This window comes from Dermacentor andersoni, chromosome 4, assembly GCF_023375885.2.
Source record: "Dermacentor andersoni chromosome 4, qqDerAnde1_hic_scaffold, whole genome shotgun sequence".
NCBI lineage: Eukaryota > Metazoa > Arthropoda > Arachnida > Ixodida > Ixodidae > Dermacentor > Dermacentor andersoni.
The window spans coordinates 80747344-80767750 of NC_092817.1; the positions used below are offsets into that span (position 1 = coordinate 80747344).

Here is a 20407-nt window from a genome sequence, read left to right on the forward strand (position 1 = left end):
ACGGAAGGAGCACCAACAGCAGGTTTTGCGGCTTCGCAGCTATTCCTTCCTCTCATTGCTAAGTCACACTTATCCATCTCTCAAGGCCAACTGATCATGTTAATAACAAAACCCCCTTGATAGCACAGCCGAAGCGCCACTCTGACCTGGCATGAAATGTGAAGAACAATGTAATAGGCATAAAATGTTTCAAAATCCCAGCTTTGCTCACACCGAATTGAAAGAGTGTGCACGCAGCTATATTTCCCGCCAAAAACTTGCTTCAGACCGAAGCCAAATTAAAGTGACGGTTTTATTTTTACATGTGTAGAGAAAAGGCAAAACCGATACGTTCAAAAAAAGTAAATATACCACTTCTAAATGTGCCCAATTGGCAATTGGGACGTCTGCACAAAAAACATAACAAAAAAAAAACGTCAGATTTCAGTGTCTCCTTACTATCAATGAATTCGAAAGCGCTGTCAAACACCAGCTGCTGCCTAGAGGACGTGTTTGAGTAGGTGTTCTTCTACAGCTCTACACAGTACTGAGTCCACTTTATCACATCTTCAATGGACCGATGTTGGAATTCTACGGCATACATTTGTTATCCTTGCCTTGAGCTAATCTGACATCCGTCTCAATCATGTAAGCCCAATCTTTCATAATGTGACTTCAACATCTTCTACCCCACCAAGAACTGATATCATGCACGTTTCGCAACTAAAGCCCTATAATTCGCACACTGGTTCGACACCCTAGGAAGCATCGAGACAATGCTTCTGCTGCCGGGGGTTAATGTCACGTACGAGTTTGTGCTGCTGTGGACAAAAAGACATTGGGAGGTGAAGAGAAGGTTGAAGTGTCTCGATGATCGGTAGATGGTGTTACCCTGACTACTGAGCTACAACCTTGTTACTGTATATATTGTAAATACATATATTTTCTACTCGGAACAATATAACCCCAAAGAAAGAAATAGAGTGATGAGAGGTCAGGTGACTTAGCCGACCAATATACAGGCCCGTGCCTTCCAATCTGTTGCACATGAAAAGTCGCATCCAACCAGTTTCATGCTCAGCTGCTGCTGAGTGCCGGGACCCCACCTTGCTGATACCACAGAAGTGGAAGACATGACAGCGGGACTTCGCTGAGAAACTCATCCACCACTCCTTCAAGGATTTTGCCCACGTAACGCTGTCCAGTCAATGTGTGATCGAAGATGTGACCGATTATGGCACCGGCGTAAATTCCGCACCATACATTGAACCACCACTGGTACTGGTGCTGATTGCGCTTTAGCCAGTGTGGATTGGAGTCATTCCAATAGTGTGCATTATGAAAACTTACCTGGGCGTTTCTGCGAAAATCGGCTTCATTTGTGCACATGATGCTGCTCAAGAACTCCGGCGACTCATCGGCTTTTGTGAGGACCCAATTTGAGAAATCTTGACGATTCTACAGGTCCCTATCTTCCAAGCATTAGTGCAGGTTAAGATGGTACAGGTGAAAGGCCGTCAATTAGAATCATCCAAACTGATGACCTGGAAATTGGTGCCTGGGCGGTCACGTCCCGCAGGCTAGCATGAGGGTTTGCGGCCATAAATGCTAGAACATATGTGCGTAGGCTAAGACTCACAGATGGACTCCTCCGCCGCCGTTTCTTGATGCTTCCAGTTTGTCTCAGGTTTTCATAATTTCTGATGATAGTTGATGCGTTTGGTCTACCGCCACACTTCCATGACTGATATATGTATTTGCGGCCTTCCTCTTGTTGCCATTTGTAGCTCCCAAGGCAAGGATCATGTTTACCTTCCGCTTATTAGAGAGACATAGTGACTGGGATGAAACAAAACACATTTTTAAACCTTTGCACTGACGTTGTCAATTCTGTGGTGATGGCTTTTGTGGTGATAGGTTTTCTGGCAAACAAAAGAAGGAAAAATACCATCCGTGCATTTTATCTATCTTAAGACAATAGCTATCACAGCTTTTCAACTAACACCAAACGCGATGTGTTACTTTAGCCAGGGCGTGGCAGATAAGGAACTAACTCGATCACAATGTTTTTCTTTATTTCCTTTCTTTCGTTCGGGCTAATTTGGAAGGAGCCTGCTCGAGGGCACTGTTTTATGATGCGGGTAGAAATGCAGTCACATGGTATTTTCCATATTTCGCGGAGTTTATTTATCAGTCGGGAAAATTAGCATGCAATTTCTATGTCACTAAAAACACCGCAGTTAGATGTCCCTTAATTGTTCCTACAAATGCCTCATTGACACTTTGATAATTAGGATAGTATGTCTTCAGTTAGGTGATTATTTACAGTTACCTAACTAAATCTCAGTAACGAAAAACTTGCTGGCAGTTACTCCACTATACTGGAAATAATATTCACTAGGTTTTCTCCGAGTAACGCATTGTTCATTTTTTTAAATCTTGGTGCATGATGGTTAATTTGGACACTCTGTATATATTTATGACCTCTGCATGCAAGTGACAATGTTTCCTTCCCTAATAAATGTTCTAAATTATTAGAAGTCTTTCTTTTTTTTTTTCATGAGTCAGCATTGCTTACTGAAAAGAAAGGCAATACTAAGACACATATCATTCACATGCATTTCACACACTGTTAATAAAAGATTCTGCCGAAGGGGTCACTGAAGTCTACAGGCTTTTTTCATGGTCAAAAAAGTGCGCAAAGCAATTTGAATTGAGGTGAACATACAGCACCATATTCATTCTCTAGGGATAAGCTATCCATACCTTGAGATATAATTGTGAATTGGCTTCCTGCTTCTCTCTTACAGATGTAACAAGCTATCCTGTGCATATATTTAAACATATTGTGTATGTGCATGGTGTTTACAGTGGAAATCTAAAGCAGTGTTGAAGTGAGAAAATACAGATGAGACAGCCGCCACTGGCGCTTCTAATGCGCTTGTCCTCGTATTGTCAGGATTTGCAGAAATGATGTGAAAGTATTAATAAAAAGCTGTGCACATCCGCGCCAACAACGAAGCAGTAAGCTATAGCTACAATAAAATTTTAAGTGAAAAGGTCGAGGCAACTCAGATGTGGATGACAAAACTCTGGCAATGACACTTTAGGTGGTGGTAGGCTTAGTCATCGCCGGGGGCGGGGGGGCTCCGGAGAACAGGCTCAGGCTCCAAAGCCTCCCCCCGGTAGTCGGCACCTATGCAAACATCTGAACAAATCTCGATTCTTGCTCTGTGATCTCGACGCAAGAGGTCACTTGTTAGGCCAATACTGTGGCTTCATGGAGCATTTGCTTGCCAAGGCTGGCTGCATGACGTAATGCTCCCTTCTATATATTTCCTTCCTTCATGCAAAGCACGTAAGAGACAGCATTTTCGAAACGCCGATGGCGATATGGTAACGTAGATTTATGGTCGTACTCAATTCTAATGCACACACAATTTTTGGACCCGTCTAATCGGAAAAAAGTGTGCGTTAGATTTGAGTAAATGCGGTACTAGGATATGAAAATCGTTTTATATTAATGCTGAAAGTGGCTGCTCATTATTAGAAAAATACTCTATTTTATTCCTACACTTATAATTCCTACTCTAGATGCTTAAAGGAACCCTGAAACGCTTATCAAACTAATCATAGAATGGCCTCATTATTAAAGTATGTCGTCTCACGAATCTCATGGCGCAAAAACTTTTTGATTCCTTCAACTGTAAGTGAAGTTGTCACACCGATGCCCGGCATTCTTTCTTCTTTCGTGTCCGCTACCGTGCTGTAAGTTACACAGCAGAGAAGCCAAGCCCTGGCCAGAAGTTCAGTGTCGCAGTGGCAAAAGGGCTCATCATGGTGCTTCATCGTGGCCATGGTAGACTATGCTACGCAGCTGCCATCTCGGAGGCCACATGCAGCAGGTGCAGCTACGTGCAGTGCAAAGTTGAAATTATTACAGTGGAGCTGTTATAACCTCGCTGGGGGAGAGAGGGCTGAGAGAGAGTGAAATCAGAGTATAAAAATAGCATCATGTAGCATAGCGACGCGGCGAGGGTGGGTGGAGCCTAGTGGGAGAGAAGGAGTGTTGCGGCAGGGACACAGATGGCGTGACGTCATTGTTCTCCGATAAAAACCCGCATGTGTGCTTCGGCAGATTTCAAGAAGTTACCAGGTACACGGTGTCGGAGCTAGCGTGTATCAGAGCTAAGGCGCGGCGGTTGCTACAGCATCACGTCGGTGCAGCGTCTCTGGCACACAACACCGACACATATGACATCTCAACAAATTGCTTCTGTTGTGGCGGGCGCCTTCAATAGCGCACCATCCCAACTGAAACCCCCCACAGAGGAAGACTGCATGGATTTTTATGAAGCCTTAACTTCCCCCAGCTCCGCTGGTCTCTGGTATTTGTGATAACAGAGCCATACATAATTTATTTTTCTGTCTTTTTGAGATTGCAGACATATATATTTTTCATTTATTTAACTAAAAATTAGCAATTATACTGAGAATGTTCTTGCAATCACAAAATCAGCCAGTGGCTTTGATCACCAACTGTCAGCTTTAGATGATGACATTGCAGGTGCAAGGTCATGCGTTTTGTTAACTGCTTTTGACACGAGATTGTAAATTCCCTGCTGCATGCAGTGCAATACTATTTGGCTCATATGTTCACAGGAGGCTCGTTAAAAGGTCAACAATGTTTATTTGCCATGTTCAAAAAGTGGTTCAGGACCCCTTTAACAGAAGCTTTAGCAGCAGTGTTTTATCTATATTAAGACACACAATAATTGCTTTGGTATCAGTGCACAGCTTCATGTCGTTACACAAAACAGTCATGTTTGGCAATCCACACAGATTGAGAACTGTGCATCTGACAGTAAAATTCGCATGCTTTTGTGATTGTTAAGTGTGTAATGTCAGTCTTAGTTTTGTTGATAGGCGCATTCAACACCACACTAGTAAACCAAAATGTTTGCTTTAAATCCATTGCAGAAATACAGCAACTTGGTTTCTCTTAATTGAGCCATCAAATTTGCTAAGAGTGAACATCTCAGGCAACTTGATGATGTCTTAGATGTGCTCATTATGAAACAATCAATGGAACTATTTTCTCCTTCCTACTGAACATCAGTCCTTGTAAGGAACATTTTTCCAACTAACCTTTTGTTTTCTTACCTGATAGTTGGAACAAACTTCTGTCTGCCTAATGTCATACGTTTGTGCTTCTTGCAGGCACTGATTCTGGCAAACTTGAACCAGCCAAGAATTTCAAGCCCATCGAGTATCCAAAGCCAGACAATGTGGTTTCGTTCGACCTCCCATCTTCCGTCGCCCTGACTGGCACCAACCACGAAGGAAATCAACCACCTCACCTGACCCTCCTCGATGATAAGATCCCTGTTGAGCGCAACTATGCCATGTTTAATGGACCGGAGCAGCGATTTTGCCCTGCAGGCAAGAAAGATTTGTTGTGCAGGAATTGCATTTGTGGTGTAATATCAGCATAATTTAAAAATTACTCTGATGCATTGTTGCATTTGTAACAGCAGTTGAATTCAGAATTCGAAACGTACACTTCGGGCTGCTTAGAAACCGGCTACAAAGTGATTGCATGTCACACTTTTTGTCCTTGATTGCGTTTCAATATGAGCTGATGATGATGTGATAGTTCTGCAGCTACGTTTGGGTGGGTGTCTCACTTTCCCTTTATTAATCGGCTGATGATACTTGTACATGCTGAAATAGATTGTTACATTTGCGTTAAACCAGCAATTTCTGCATAAGTGTGACCTCAAAAATAGCATGTGGACATAGCCTAATTTATGTACATATTTATGTACAGTTAAACCTTGATATACTGAAGTTTAATATAACAAAATTCTTGATATAACAAGATATTTAACTATATGTTTTGAACCTCAATATAATGAAGTGTGTTAATACACAACTTCAGTATAACGAAATTTCACAGCCACCGTGAAGGATTACCGACACGATAAATGGAAACTTCCGCAGACGCAGATGGTCAAATGGTTGAGCCACATGCGTCTGCCTGCGAGTGCTCCTCTCAAATTGCATGCCACGCCACCAAGAGCAGAGTGACCGCCGAAACAAGTGAAGCAGTGTCATGTTCTGTATAAAGCCCAAGTACGATGATACCCTATTGCCCGCTGTATGCTTTAGGTGAGAGTGAAAGCGTGCGAAGATGAGCCAAGAAAGATGATGTCTTGATGAGCACCGTTTTCCCGCCCGTGCAACGTGAAAGGGGGGCAGGGGAGCTAGCTCGCAGTAATGCGATCAAGTGTGTGTGGCAGGGCAGGGCGGTGGAAGGAAGGAGAGGGCAGGTTCTAGCATGGACATGGCTGTACATGGCTATCAGTATAGCGCACATGCAGCCCGGTAACCTTGTTTTAGAGATAATCTGTCATGTGTGCAAAGACTGGGCGAGAGCTAAGGTGGTGTGGCATCGTGCGCTCTCTTCCCACGTGTTTAGTGCTTTAGTGCTGGAGGTTGTGTATTCTTGAGTTTCGGAGACACGGTGAAGCAAGAGGCATACAAAGCATTCGCTTCCCTCTGGTAGCGCTTTTCATGATAGCGTTGTCCCACTGCGAGGGACAATGTCAGCCACGGGAGCAGAGTGTACACGAAAGCGTGGCTGGCTTTGCGTAATTTGTATCGCCGATGTTAAGAGATCGTCAACATGGCATAAAACCATATTTTTCTTCGCTGACTCTCAAGTTCAACAAAATTAATTTATTTCTTATTCAAATTTGCTTTCTTCAATTGCCCGATATTTTGGAAAGCTTTGTGGCCTCTTCTGTGCAAGAAAAATCATTTGGCGACTGTGCTTATTTGCATAAAAGATCAGAATTCAATATAGAATAAAATTTTGACATAACCGAAGCAAATCGAAAATTTTACCGACTTCAGTATATCAAGGTTTAACTGTATATGTAACGTAACCGTACAGTGATATACTTTTTTAAGCATAGATTTTCGTTTTAGAAGTAAAAAATACTTTGTAGGTTCATAGTAAACATTGACTGTTCACATTAGTGAACATTCATGAATGGAATCTCACAAAAATGTTTACCAGTGATTACTGGACTGAAAGCATTGGTGCTTACAGACAATGATTGCTGCTACTGGCTATAGTGATATCCCACCATGAGTACACATGTATTATCAATAGGACGGACTGCCAATTCTGGGCTGCCATTTTGTTTGTTTACATGGGTATAGTGATTCGCACGGCCATGATAATTAAAACATCATTCCAGATAATTATGACATGATGCAAGTACACAGGCAATGTACCTCCCTTTCTTCATTAGCAGAGTGCTCATAAGCTTCCTTTTCGTTGGCACCCTCCTGTTCTTCCCAGCTGCTGGCATGTTTTGGAGCACATTCAACACATACCATATTTAGCCTAATCTAACGTGCATCTTTTTTTCGAGAAAATGGGTCCACAGATCACCTGCACATTACATTTAAATATGAAACCTTAACCGTGTTCATGAGTGCAACAGTCTACCATCAGAGCTGTCTGACACAGCTTCATTGCCATGACAAAATGATGACAGCGCATTTTTTGACGGTTGCTTTGGGTTCATCTTGTGGCCAAGTACAATCTCGAGTGGTATTCTCGATCAGTCACTTTTGCGAACTTTCATGCAACTTGCTAATGGCTGCCAGTGTTTCTAGTGCTGTATCTAGCTCACTATCTGCACAGTGCCAAGAACGCTGTCGGCCACGCACTTCAACAGTTCCAGTGCAGTCTCGCGAAAGTGATAGTAGTATCTCTAAAAGTGATTGCTTGAGAATACTGCTCCTGCGGACTTGGTACCTGTGGCCAATGAAGTGCAAATGGCAATGACAACGTGCCTGTTTAATTATGCTCAGATAAAAAGAAGTTTTCTGTGAGACATTGCTGCAGTGGCATTTCGATATTTTGTCAATGTGTAACACTTATATGTGACATGGTTGACTGTCTCTTGGAGACAGACAACCTACAGATATTGAATGCCTCCATTGCAGTTTCTTTGCTTATCAACTGCAGCCACTGTCGTTATGCTGAGTAGTTGTCATTTTTCACAGGTGTGTACGAATATGTGCCCAAGGAGACTGGCGAAGGTGTGCGACTGCAAATCAATGCCCAGAACTGCATACACTGCAAAACATGTGATATCAAAGATCCAAGTCAGAACATCAATTGGGTCACACCAGAAAGCGGTGGTGGTCCTGCTTACTCTGGCATGTGAACAATCATCCACGAGGCAAGGCCAACGAAAACCAGGCGTACTCAAACAACGGAGTCAATAAATTCAACACGGGGAAACCGGGCTAGGTGTATATTTTTTAGCTAAAAATTGAGGATATGACTCAAGAATGTACAAATAAAGAGAATTATTTACATCAAATACAGAAGTTCTTTTTTTTTTGCTGCAGAACAGCCTACCAAGCACTCCCTGTTCCATAACTGTACATTGTGACGCTGTCTGTATCCTTCATTAAGGCAAGGCCAACGTTACAAGCTCTTCTCAGTCCTGGTCAGAGCTCGGCGATTGGTTGGCAGTGTCGTCGTCCACAAATGGCCATGCATGGGCTAGTCTTGAGTGGCACTTGGTTGGTGTCAGTAGTCGGCATGCTTGCTGTCTGTGCTGAGGTTGGGTTTGGGCTATGGCACAGATGCGGCTCAAGAGAGCATTAGAATTATGCATGCTGGCAGAGGACAGCTGCAGGGCCCTGACCTTCTGAGAAAGTTTTGTGACAAACCAGGTAAAGCACGGGCACAAGCTCTGTGCCGCACAGGATGCTTGCTGGGCAAGATGTAGTCCTTCATGGAGAAGTGGCAGAGTGACATGTCGTTCAAAGGGCTTGCACAAGCACTTCCACATACAGCATGGTGCTGTCACTGAGCAACAACAGAAAGGTGCAAGCGAGTTGTCTATGTTTGCAAGGGAGCTGAGGAGCCGAAAAATTGGAATGGTGACCGGTTCATCCCCCACTTGCTGTAAAAGGTGAGAAAGCATGCTCTGTTGCTTCAGTATTGCAAAGCATGCTTGTTCTGAAGATAAGGCAAAAGCGTTCAGCAAGCTTACTACAGCAGCAAGCAGTGTTGGATCTTCAACCATGCTCAAGTCTGCTAGCACATCGAAAACAAATACTTCATTATACTTTTCTGCGCTCAGGCCAACCCTCTCGGCGGCAGAGCTGTCTGTCGTTGACGCGCAGGTAAGAGTTTCACTGATGCATTCACCGAGGCCACGCAAGGACAAAATAACGGCGTTTGGGACAACTTGCGCCACGTCGCAAGTCTTTCGTTTGCTCGCGTAGTCTCGTAACACGTCAAGGTGTGCCAGTCCGATGTGATCACTTTTGCCACTGCGTAACGCGTGCATACCATACTGCGACGACAACCAAGCAGCTTTGTTCGACCCCCTGCTAAGAGTAACGATGCGATTTGGTGCTGTAGTGGTGAGGTTGCCGCTAGAAGTAGAGCTGCACGGAGCGTCGCTAGTTGACGTCGCTTGCTCAACCATTTGCTTAAGACGAGTTTCAATGCCTTTTCCGCGAAGCTTCTCTTCCAAGGTAGCCTGTCGTATGGCGCAGCTACGAAGCTCACCATCTTTGAATTCAATCTGCGCTTTGAGGTCGTGTCGTTCCTTTGCAAAGGCATCAGCTTGTGCTTTCAGCTCGTCTTGCTTGCCAAGGCGTGTGTCGTGCAACTCCTTGCTGAGGGACGCAACTTTACGCTGTAGCAGCTGTATCTGGCCGTCCAAACTGTAGCTGAGGTCCTTTATCACTACGCAGGGTAGTCCGTTGCTAACATTGCCGGCGTCAGTGGTACTGTCAGTTGGCTTCGATGTTGCTCCTGTTGCCTGTGTCAGACACAGATCGAATTCTTCGACCGTGAGGTCGGCGTCCGGAAAATCGTCGTCTGAATCGTCTATGTCATCCAACTTGCGTCGTTTCGGTGGTCGAATGTCGTTATTTGCAGCTGCTCCTGAGCGTGCCTTGCTCGTATAGCGATTCATCTAAGCATTAACATGAACTGTACTTAACCAAAGGGGTTAATATAGTGCGGGAACTTTTGATAGTCGCATTAATAACGTTTGTCAATGCGGCAGCTGTTTTGTGACCACGAAATCTTGGTTACAGTTATCTTCGGTTCTTGCTTATGCTAATGCACTTACGGCACTTACGGTTATCTCACGGTCATCTGTCATTGACGTTGGAACGTTAATGGCTAGTTTTGGCTGACGTTCAGCGTTTTCAGTTTGAAAGCTTTGTATGGTTCAACTGAAAATAAATTAAGACATTTCACATTTAAAGATGAACTCTCTTAGTAATTAATTATGTTATTGTACAAAAAGTGAGCAGAATTGCAATGTTGCGAATCTCGGAGGGTGCAGATGTATATGACGTGAAAATAGTACGGCCGTTACCGCATTTTACATCTGCGATATTTTGAAATCGTTGAAGTGTTCTGTGGTTGAAGCGTTGGGTTCTACTACGCCCGGCGCTTGATTCAACTGCTGCTACATAATACAGTCGCTACAGTGGTCAGGCTATGAGTCACTTGTTTAAAACAAGTAGCCATGCAAATATATACGCAAAATTTCGCCCCACTGCACCGCAGGCTTTTGTCGAGGAAATAATGAAATTTGTTAAACAAAAGGTAAGTCATCAAGCCCGCCACACTCCCGCGAAGTCGTCTACAAGTCGATAAGCGCAACACAGACGCTGTCGTAGTAAGATAAATTTGTATGAGAAAAGTCACACACGCATATACAAAAAATAATAGAAAAATGTGTGACGGTTTACACCCATATGTGGGAATCGTTAATAAGCGAAGCTTTTTTTGTTTACTGAAACGTATTCACTTCTATGTAGTCCAACGCTCCTCAATCTATGCACGCGATCGACCCATTTTGCTGACTTTCTACACACGCCCTCCTCAGTAGGCGACTTCATTTTGCTGTTGTCGACTGCTTCACTAGGGTCGCGCTGCGGTCACAGTTTATTCCCTTTCTTTCTCCACACTCGGCTGCTTTTGTAGCCGGCTTCACTTTTCTGTTGCCGACTTCACTTCTTGCCTCTTGTTCTGCTTGTCTGTTTGGGCACCACCCAGTGGCAAATACCCATTCTGGGGGATTGGCCAAAAAGGTTCACACACCCAGTGCCCATGCCCAGTGGCACATAGTTTGTGACCCAAATTATCTATTTGAGCACATACCCAGTGGCATATAACCTGTCGCCCAAGTTGTATACTCGTCAAGACAGCAGCAGCTAGCACCTGTAAACGGGGGGGGGGAAGCAGCTTCACCTAAAAAGTTGCAATTTTGCCCATAATGTGAAGCAGTGATGCAGTAGCTGGCACACTGCTTTGCGCAGTGAGCCTTGCACTATTTGGTGCTGTATCGGTAGGAGTAAACATGTGCAGAGTGCTCGAGCAATCAGGAGGAAAATTGGCAGCATGTTACGCTCTTGTAACACAGGAAAGCAAAAGCCTACTGCACACGGAGTAATGTATTGAGTTATCCAATCGGAGGGTCAGACTTCTTGCGAGTCCTGACGAGATGCAGTGTGAGGTAAGTGTATTGCGCTGTAGGTTGATCTCCTCAACGACATGTGCGTGCTCCTAATGCACTATCTAAAGGTTCTTTCTTTCTTTCTTCCTTCATTCATTCTTTCTTTCGTTTCTTCATTCATATTCATCCATTGCACCTTTGCTTGCTTAGGGGAGTATGAGCCATTTCAGATTGTTATTTTTTGGGGGGGCATGAGCCATTGCTGATGATGATATTTTTTTAACCACTTGTCTACTTCTTTTGTATCACTGGACCAGACGCCACTTTTTTGGGGGCATGAGCCATTGCAACGAACCACTTAAGGTTTTTGCCTTAATAAGAAAACTAAAGTCTGCGCATGATGCTTCTAGTTTCAGCCACCTTCATGTGCATTTTCATTTATGTAGGTAGAGCATTCTGGTAGTGAAGAGTAGAGTTACTGTTACCTGTAGGTGTTCTGTGCTGTCACTGCAGTGAAGATATAGTACATTGAGAAGCATAAATGCACCTTCTAGCCTTTCGCTGTTTGCCACTGACATCGTTTATATTATTTCACTTAGGTTCTGGGAAAGCATGGTGTCAGTAAATCATTTTGAGTCCTCAAGAGGCCAGGCCACCCAGGCACAGTATTCTTCGCCATGGCATGGCTGGAGTAACTGTGAGAAATCTACGAATTGCAATCTGGGTCCGGAGCTCAAATCCTGGTGTTGCAGTGTGACTTTCTTTCTTTATAAAATTGTGGCAATGAATTTTTGGATTCCAGCGACGTACAACGGCAGGCATCAAAGCGACTACAGGATAGCTATAGGGGATTGTTGGCGCAGCATATCTTATTTTGTTGTAGTGCAAGCTGAATGACCAGGACAACAGAAAGGAACATTTGACGTACACAGCGCTGTGTGTGTCAAATGTGCCTTTCTGTTGTCCTTGTCGTTCTGCTTGCGCTACAAAAAAATAAGATACAACTACAGGGGTATGAGCCCTTAACAGCTATCATTGCAAAAGTATTGTTTGTGTTAGCAGGCTCCTCAGCAGTTTCATGTTATTCTGCTGCCAAGCCTGCACCTTCCATTCATGGTTTTAGTGTTTGTGTTTCTGCATTCTGTGGTGGTTTTGTGCAGTCTGGTTCAACCTGCTTGTCTGTTGTTGATACTCTGGTTAGTTCCAAGTGAAATGATGCAATTCACTGTGTAAAATGTTAAAGGAACGCATGACTTTTACGTGCACAGTGTCATCTAGATGAGCTGTTTAGAGCAAATAATGGTAGCCACCTTTTGTTTAATGACGCTACAAAATTAACAGACACAGCTTAACGATTTATATAAGCTGTTTTAAAGCTTAAGCCTTTAATAGGTAACCTAGCAATGTGTGTCGTAATGCACTATGTGTTGCTTTCTCTACAGGTCTCCGATTTCAACATTGCTGTAGATGCAGGCTGCGGCCCTGGCATAAGTACAACAGCACTGGCCCCATACTTCAAGAAAGTGCATGGCTATGACATATCTGAAGCACAAATCGCTGAAGCGAAAGCATTGAACAAATTTGAAAATGTTTCCTTCTGGTAAGGTGACTGTACGTAATCCAGCCACTTGTGGGATTCAGCTGGCAGAGTGTTTGTGTAATGTCAGGTATCAATTTTTAATCTTCAACAGCACTTGAATACTCACAAAATATATTTCAGTGGTGAATATCTGACAGCAGTTTCTATTTTACATGGTGACTGCATAGTAATGTGAAACAAGGTGAAATCCTGCATACGTGTATAACTAATATTTGTAAACTTGTTTTGTCAGTTATGTAGGGTTTTATGGTGCAAAAGCAACTGAGGCCATGATGTGCCAACCACAAAAACCTGTTTCCTTACTCTCGCTTACAAAGACAGCCGCCACAGTTGCCTAGTAGCTGTGGCATTCTGCTGCCTTGCGTGATGTCACAAATTTGACTCCTTGCCGCAGTAGTCGTGTTCCAAATAGGGATGGCATGCAAGAATGCTTGTGTTCAGTGCATTGGACACACATTAGAAAACTCTGGGTGGTTACGATCGTTCCGAAGCCCCCACTTCATTCATAGCCTGTGAGTTGATTTGGTTCGCTGAACATTATAACTTGAAATTCACTTGCGAAGGCAAGCATGTATCCTTTGATGCATCCACCGTGTCACGGGTCATGTTCAATGCACGTGCTGTGGGGCAGTGAATGTACTGGCCTTTCCTGTAGTGTAGAAGTTGTCGGCAAAAAACTAACGCAGATGAAAAATTTATGTTACAACCACTTTCAATTGGCGTGATGAGCCTCCAGCTGTAGAAATTCTGTTACATAGCTCATTCATTTTAAGCAGCACTCTTGGGCCACCGTTCACCTTGAGGAGCTGTGGCACATAGCCCCCCGGTTGGTCATAACTCACAATATCAGCTTGTCACAGTGAACAGGTTATAATCCAATTTGGAGCTGTACCTTGCTTGTCTGTAATAAATTACAATTTCATATTGGCAACAATGACATACATTGAGGCAAAGAATGAGGAGCCACTGCTTATTTGGCGAGGCGATTCCTGTATTTGCAACATCATCCATACCTTGTTGCCTCTTGGTAGACAGCATGAGCCTGTTGTTCAGGTATGTAGAATCAATGTACGAAAGCTTAGGTATAAAAAATATTAGGGTCCTATCGTCACCTCAAGACTTAGATCTTTAACATTCGCAATGCATCTTTCACTATAGCTGTAGCCTCTTGAAATTTTGCTATCCTAAAGCACCTCTTCCCTCAATTTGATCTGCTCTCTTTTTATATACATTTTTTTAAATTTCTGAGATGCTGTTCCACGTGTACGCCTAGCCTTAACTGTTATATCAGTACTTTAGCAGGGAATAGCTGTCACAGTGTAGTTTTCTGTCACTCACTAAGATACGATGCTCTGATGTCAGAGAAGTTGAATGCAGTCTTCTCATAAGATGTGTAATGGGTACTTAATGTATGTGAACATGCAGCAGACCTAATTCTGTTGTTCATGCAGACTGCGCCACCACTGCTTTTTAAAACAGTCGAATCTTGTTATAATGGAATTGCATCGGAAACGAAAACTCCTTTGTTGTATCCTATATTTGTTATAAGCATGCATATATTCATTACACGCTGGTATTGGCAACATTTTAGATTTACTTTATCGTATCCAATAATTTGTTCTATATTCGTGTTCGTTATATTGATGCTTGACTGTATTTGCTGAGGGAATGCAGAGCTTTGAGCATCTAAGTAGTTGGAGTGATTGGAAGGCCTAGTGCACAGAATCAGTTCATCCAATGTTCAACAGTGGCTTTAGGAGAGCTAATGTTTTCCCATCATTGAATTGTCCTTATCTTTTATTTTTTTTTTCTTCCGATCCCATATTTCCACAGTGTGTCACCAGCTGAGAAAATTCCTGAAAAGAATGAGTCTGTACAGCTGATTACAGTAATGCAGGCTGTTCATTGGTTTAACTTGGATGCATTCTACAAGGAAGTAAAGAGAGTCCTGGTGCCACATGGGGTATTGGCACTTGGCGGTTACCTCATTCCAAAGCCTGTCAGCAAGGACCAGAAGAAGATGGACAGTATAATACAGAATGTATGTGAGTGACCACAGAAAGCGATCCAAACGAAAACTTGCAACAATCTGTTGCATATTTGAGAAGTTGTGACTTTATACCATATGATTATGTCATTGGTACCTATCTGGTATTGCAGAAAAAAAAAAGTTCCGAATACGAAACATGTTAGTGCCCCTTTAGTGATTACTGGGGAGGTTCCTCTTGCCATGTGTCTTAGAATGCTACTTGAGTTGACATGGATGATACGGAGCATGATGGAGCAACATGATGATATGATGATGGAGGATATGATGATATGATATGATATGGTATGATGATGGAGGATATGATGGAGCAACATGATGATATGGAGCATGGAATGGCGGACATATGTAGAACTCATGCACACAAAATACACAAGCACGCGTAGTGTTAGGTAGTAGTCAAGGGCAGTGTCTCGAGGAAGAGCATGAAGACAGTGCATGAAGATATCATGACTGAAGAGGATATTCGTTTACTCATAAAAATGATGTCAAACACTCGCATATGTTGTGTTTCGCTCAACTCCTAGCAGAACATTGTGTCTCCACATGAGACAGCTTGCAGTGTTTGCTCTGTCTTGCTTAGCTGCAAATATACACTGTCATGCACAACTTGATTTGTGTTTGATATTTTATCTTGAAAATGTTTAAAAACGTTACTTTTCTCCATCTGTTTAAAATTCGTTGCTTCTTTATGTGTGCACAGATACTGATACACTACAGTGCTATTGCAATATAATATATTGTAATGAAATATGGCAGTGTGTATTTGGAGTCAGAGCAGGTAAGTAACCTTAAACTTTATTTACTTTGACAGGAAATTTACATGGGAGCGATGAAGAAGTACTGGGAACCAGTTAGAGACATTGTCGACAGCATGTACAGAGACATCCCACCGGCTTTTGAAGACCATGTTCGGTAAACTGCTTTACTGTGAACTTTTCCATTGTGCAATTAAATTGCCTGCAGAAGTTGCATATATATTAGTGGATGTATTTGAGCAGTATGCATATTTGTTCTGCATGCAAGCAGTGATGAAGCTGGTGAATACTGTTGTTGAACATCCGATAACTTAATCTGCAACTTAAGTATTTCTTTCTGCCTATTATTAGCTTCATTTGAGTTTGTGTACATTGTTTCACATGACCCAGCTAATCAACTCTACATTGAAGCTTCATTTAACAAAGTTGTACGTCGTGTGCTTGCACTGGGACCATCATGAGAGCTGAGGTTCAAGCTCAGAGGCATTTCCTGCAGTGCCACTGCTGATTGATCATACAAAGTCTGCACAGGATGCATTCCTTTTGCATCTCGCATCTAAGTGAATTGGTGACGTGTAGCATCCAGCGAGAAATGTGTGTGTGTGTGCGTTTGTGTGTATGAAAACTTTTACTGTAATGAGGTCCGGACGCTCGACTTTTTAAGCCAAGGCGGGCTGCTCCCACGTTGGCACTGTCAGGCCAAGCTCTTCAGTGACATCATGGGCCCTCTGGACGGCCCTCAGTTGGTCTTGAGTGGCCAAAACTTTTTTTTTTCTTGCTACCTCTACAGCATGAGGTTTTTTTATGCTATCACCTGTGACACCAAAGAGGAATATTTGTGATGTTTTTCACTGGAAGTCCCCACCGCATACATTGCAGCCTCATGTCTACTAGGTACCACTACATTGTTATAAGCAAACAAAAGGTGGATACCTAGCATATTGATAATATGCGTGGTGCCATTGTATAGCAGTTTTGAGCACTGTAGGCATGGCCTATGTTGCAGCTTTGCTTTCTTGTATGTGCGCTCTATCTCATGTTACACTCACAAAACATAAAGTAATGGCGCATGAGGTTTCTTGTGGAATCTAGTACAAATTTTGGATGATTGAAATTTGTTGATTGAAATTTATTGAAAGACCTTATAAAAAATTTCACTCACATTTAAAATTTTTAAAAGCATCAAGCAAGCCAGCAGCCCACTGAGCATTGTTTCATAGCCCAGAGAATTGTGGGGTCAGGTGAACAAACAATTGCATACATTTTGCTCACATGGACCAGACTGGCTGTGCCAGCCGATGCCTTAAGTGACAACAGTAGGTCACTGTTGAGAAGACATATCATACAGAAGCAGATGTGTCTGGGCTCATAAGAGAAAGCCAAGAATAAAAACTAAAAGTGAAAGGATGGACCACTTAGTCTCATAACTTAGGATAATGTGACAGTTTCATGACAATGAACAGTTTAACGAATTAAGAATGAATCCACTTGTAACAATTCAATTCTTTGTTATGTAAATGAACACTAGAGAGAGCACTTGCGATGCAAGTTATCTGCCAATTTACAGAGCACTGGAAAAGCTGTCAAGTGACGTACCAATGTGACGGTTGAACTGGCTGCCAGCAACGTGAGGGAAAAACTGGCTGTGCCGGTGGAAAGCCAGCCAGATGGCAGCCCTGGCTCTCGTAATAATGTTAATGACCTACTGCACATAGAATGAAAAATTGTTGCTCATATCTAGCATTCAAGACTATTAACAACAGCTTTGTTTTAACAACAGTAAAACCAAGTGAAATTAACTTGAGTCGAACAGCATTTGTAAACAGTTCTCAAGTGGGAACACATGGTTTTTGATAGTAACTGAATTTTGTAACTAGTTGCAAATTGGAATGGCCTAATAATAAACCAGCAGGTGTGACTTCAACACCTTCAACTGAATCTTCGTGTCACAGCACCACTATGTTAAAGCTGCTTCACTTGTGAACTCATAGATGCAAATTTTAATCAGAATTGCATGTGATTAGGGGATTAGGGTAATAAAGCCAATGCAATCAAACCTTGTTGTAACAAAGTTACATCCGGCACAAGAGTGCCTTCATTATATCTAATATTCACTATAGGCATGTACTCATTCATTTCTTCAAGGTACCAAAGGACTGACTCTGTAACAACAATTCTGCGTTCGCGTGGGCTTGAGTTGCTGGAAACCCGAAGGAAGAAAGCCGGGCTTAAGATTTTTCTTCAGATGCTTCAAAGGGTTTTGAAGATAAAAAAGGAAATATATGTCCAATTTCCTGCAAATCATAGCGAGAGAATAAACCACAGCAGAGCCCTCAAGCCTTATAACACACGTGTTGATGTTTTTCGTTATTCTTTTTTCCCAGATGTAATTGAAATGCGGAATGCCTTACCTGATGTTGTTGTCGATCAGACGGATGTGCACAAATTTGAATACTTGATTGATATTTTGTATCGTGAGCACCCAACCTGATGCTATGAAATGTCAAATTTGCTTGTGTTGTACTATTTTCCCTCCCTATAACAACCTTAAAGCGAGGGTTAACAGTATTAATAAAGAAAGAAAGAAAGAAAGAAAGAAAGAAAGAAAGAAATATGCTGGATATTGACAAGAAACATTTTAGATTTACTTTGTTATATCCGATATTTTATTATATCCATGTTCATATTAGATCAAAGTTTGACTGTGTAACTGGAACTGTTATTTACTTTCATGGGAAGAAAGTGCCTGACTTTATTCATTGGACATACATTTATTTATAAAATGTTAGGTAGCTTGCGGGCCTTTATGTCACAACTCAGCGATTCCTTAAAACAGTGGGCTGTGCTGGACATGATCGAGGCTAGGAATGGCTGCTGCTGCTTAGCTTTAGTGCGATTTCCACATGCATGCAAGGTTTCATAAATTTATTGATCTGTATTTTCATATAGACCCTTTGAGTTTCTCCTTTTAACATCACGACACAGCGCATTCTTGAAGTCATCATTTGTTCTTACTTTGACCAAAATACTTCTCCAATTTTAAATTGCCTGAAAATTCTTAATGCCCTACATGCCTGATAGCACCTTTTTTTTTTTTTTTCAGTATAGAGGGCATCGAGGAATGCAAGGTTAGAACTGTTGCAGATTATGTGAACTACACAAAGACATGGTCAGCATACCAACTTTTCCTCAAGAAGGAGCCTTCAGAAGCAGAAGAGCTGCCTCGCAAGCTGATGTCCATGTAGGCTTACATTCACAATTATCCTGCTTAGTGTAGATGGTGTTTGAAGTGCGATTTATCGAATAGCTCCAAGAAAAGGTGGATTCCTCCCGAAATAAATGAGGCAACCCAGACATTTATCTGAAAACAGAAACAGATCAGTCTTACTTACAGCTTTCTTTACATGTGCGATCATGTGCCAATTTGTAGCCTGCTAAGAAATGTGTGTAGGATTATGTATAATACTTCGCTCACTGCTTAGCTTATGAACAAACAGAAAGAAAACTACAGTACTTGGCATATGTAAATTGGTTTGATTCCAACCGAAGTCCATTGCATATGAGGCTATTGCATTTATTATTTATTTTTACAAGGAACCTACTTCCTTGAGTCTGTATTAATGTTGGTTTTTGTGTGTTCACAGATTTCTTTCATCGTGACAGACTCAAGCTTCTAGTAAAAATTAAGATGCCTAATATTAGCTGTAGTGGAAAGTCTGACTCTAGCAAATAGCAGGCATTAATTGTTTGCACAATATGATGTTCAATTAATGAGTTCTGCACCAATGTATCTCCTCTGTAACAGACTGATGGAAGATGCTGGGAAGGCTGGAGAAGATCCAGCGAAGACAAACCTTGAAGTGAAGACTCAGTTCTTTACAATTTTGGCGAGGAAGCCAGGACCCTAAAGAGTAGATTTTCACAGCACCATTCAAGATAAATTTTTAAGCCTGTTCATGATGCATATCTAAATGTAGCAAATACTCATGCAAGAAAATTAAATACAGCACAAATAAACTATCGTTTGTATAGTTTACATGTTCTTTTACCTTGAACATTCTGTTGAATGAAGCTGAATCTGACTTCCTTGTCCTTTCGTTTCTTGTATAAATTTCCTGTCCCACTGGAGAACAAACAGTTGTGGCTGGGCAATTAAGGTGGTTTAAGAAAAGTGTGAAATATAAGAAACAAGAAAAAATAAGTGATTACAAAAGAAGGAGAAACCAAAGAGAGGATATATACACAAGCAATAAGTAGTGTGCCGTATGATAATGACAAAACACAGAAGCATAAAAGCAATGCAACGAACTTGGCTAACACCTGTAGCCATGCACATAACTATGTAAAATACAACTTTAACCGTTCAAGTCCCATGCCCAGGTATACTCATTTGACCATCAGTGCCCATACCTGACCATGCCTGAGATAATATGTGAACATAAAGCTTCGGTAGAGTGGCTACGCTATCTGCTCAGAAGTTATTTAAACTAAAATTTTAAAG

General features: G+C 42.2%; 2 protein-coding genes across 10 annotated transcripts in view; both read left to right on the top strand.

Annotated features, from left to right (window-relative positions):
• The window catches only part of Etf-QO (electron transfer flavoprotein-ubiquinone oxidoreductase), a 33590-nt gene extending 25203 nt beyond the window's left edge, over positions 1–8387 (top strand). The window contains exons 12-13 of the mRNA XM_050183284.3: positions 5200–5421; positions 8065–8387. Of these exons, the coding sequence (XP_050039241.1) occupies positions 5200–5421; positions 8065–8228 (386 nt within the window). The 3' untranslated portion in view covers positions 8229–8387. The remainder of the gene's footprint in view (positions 1–5199; positions 5422–8064) is intronic.
• Positions 8388–10412: 2025 nt separating this feature from the next.
• On the top strand, positions 10413–19998 carry LOC126536362 (putative methyltransferase DDB_G0268948). Of its 9 annotated transcripts, none has more exons than XM_055073954.2 (7): positions 10560–10648; positions 12101–12254; positions 12944–13101; positions 14935–15142; positions 15963–16063; positions 19010–19147; positions 19712–19998. In XM_055073954.2, the coding sequence occupies exons 2-7, from the start codon at positions 12114–12116 to the stop codon at positions 19812–19814; spliced, it is 849 nt and encodes a 282-aa protein (XP_054929929.1). In that variant the 5' UTR covers positions 10560–10648; positions 12101–12113; the 3' UTR covers positions 19815–19998. The 9 variants fall into 9 exon arrangements, with proteins under 9 accessions (XP_050039251.1, XP_054929929.1, XP_054929932.1 ...); XM_055073957.2 differs by having other exon boundaries at positions 12101–12161; XM_055073956.2 differs by lacking the exon at positions 10560–10648 and adding an exon at positions 11005–11629.
• The last annotated feature ends 409 nt before the right edge of the window (positions 19999–20407 follow it).

Coding starts and splice junctions, on each gene's coding strand:
- LOC126536362 (XM_055073954.2), top strand. CDS start 12,114: ATGGTGTCAGTAAATCATTTTGAGTCCTCAAGAGGCCAGGCCACCCAG. Junction 13,102..14,934: donor TTTGAAAATGTTTCCTTCTG/GTAAGGTGACTG, acceptor ATATTTCCACAG/TGTGTCACCAGCTGAGAAAA. Junction 16,064..19,009: donor GCTTTTGAAGACCATGTTCG/GTAAACTGCTTT, acceptor TTTTTTTTTCAG/TATAGAGGGCATCGAGGAAT.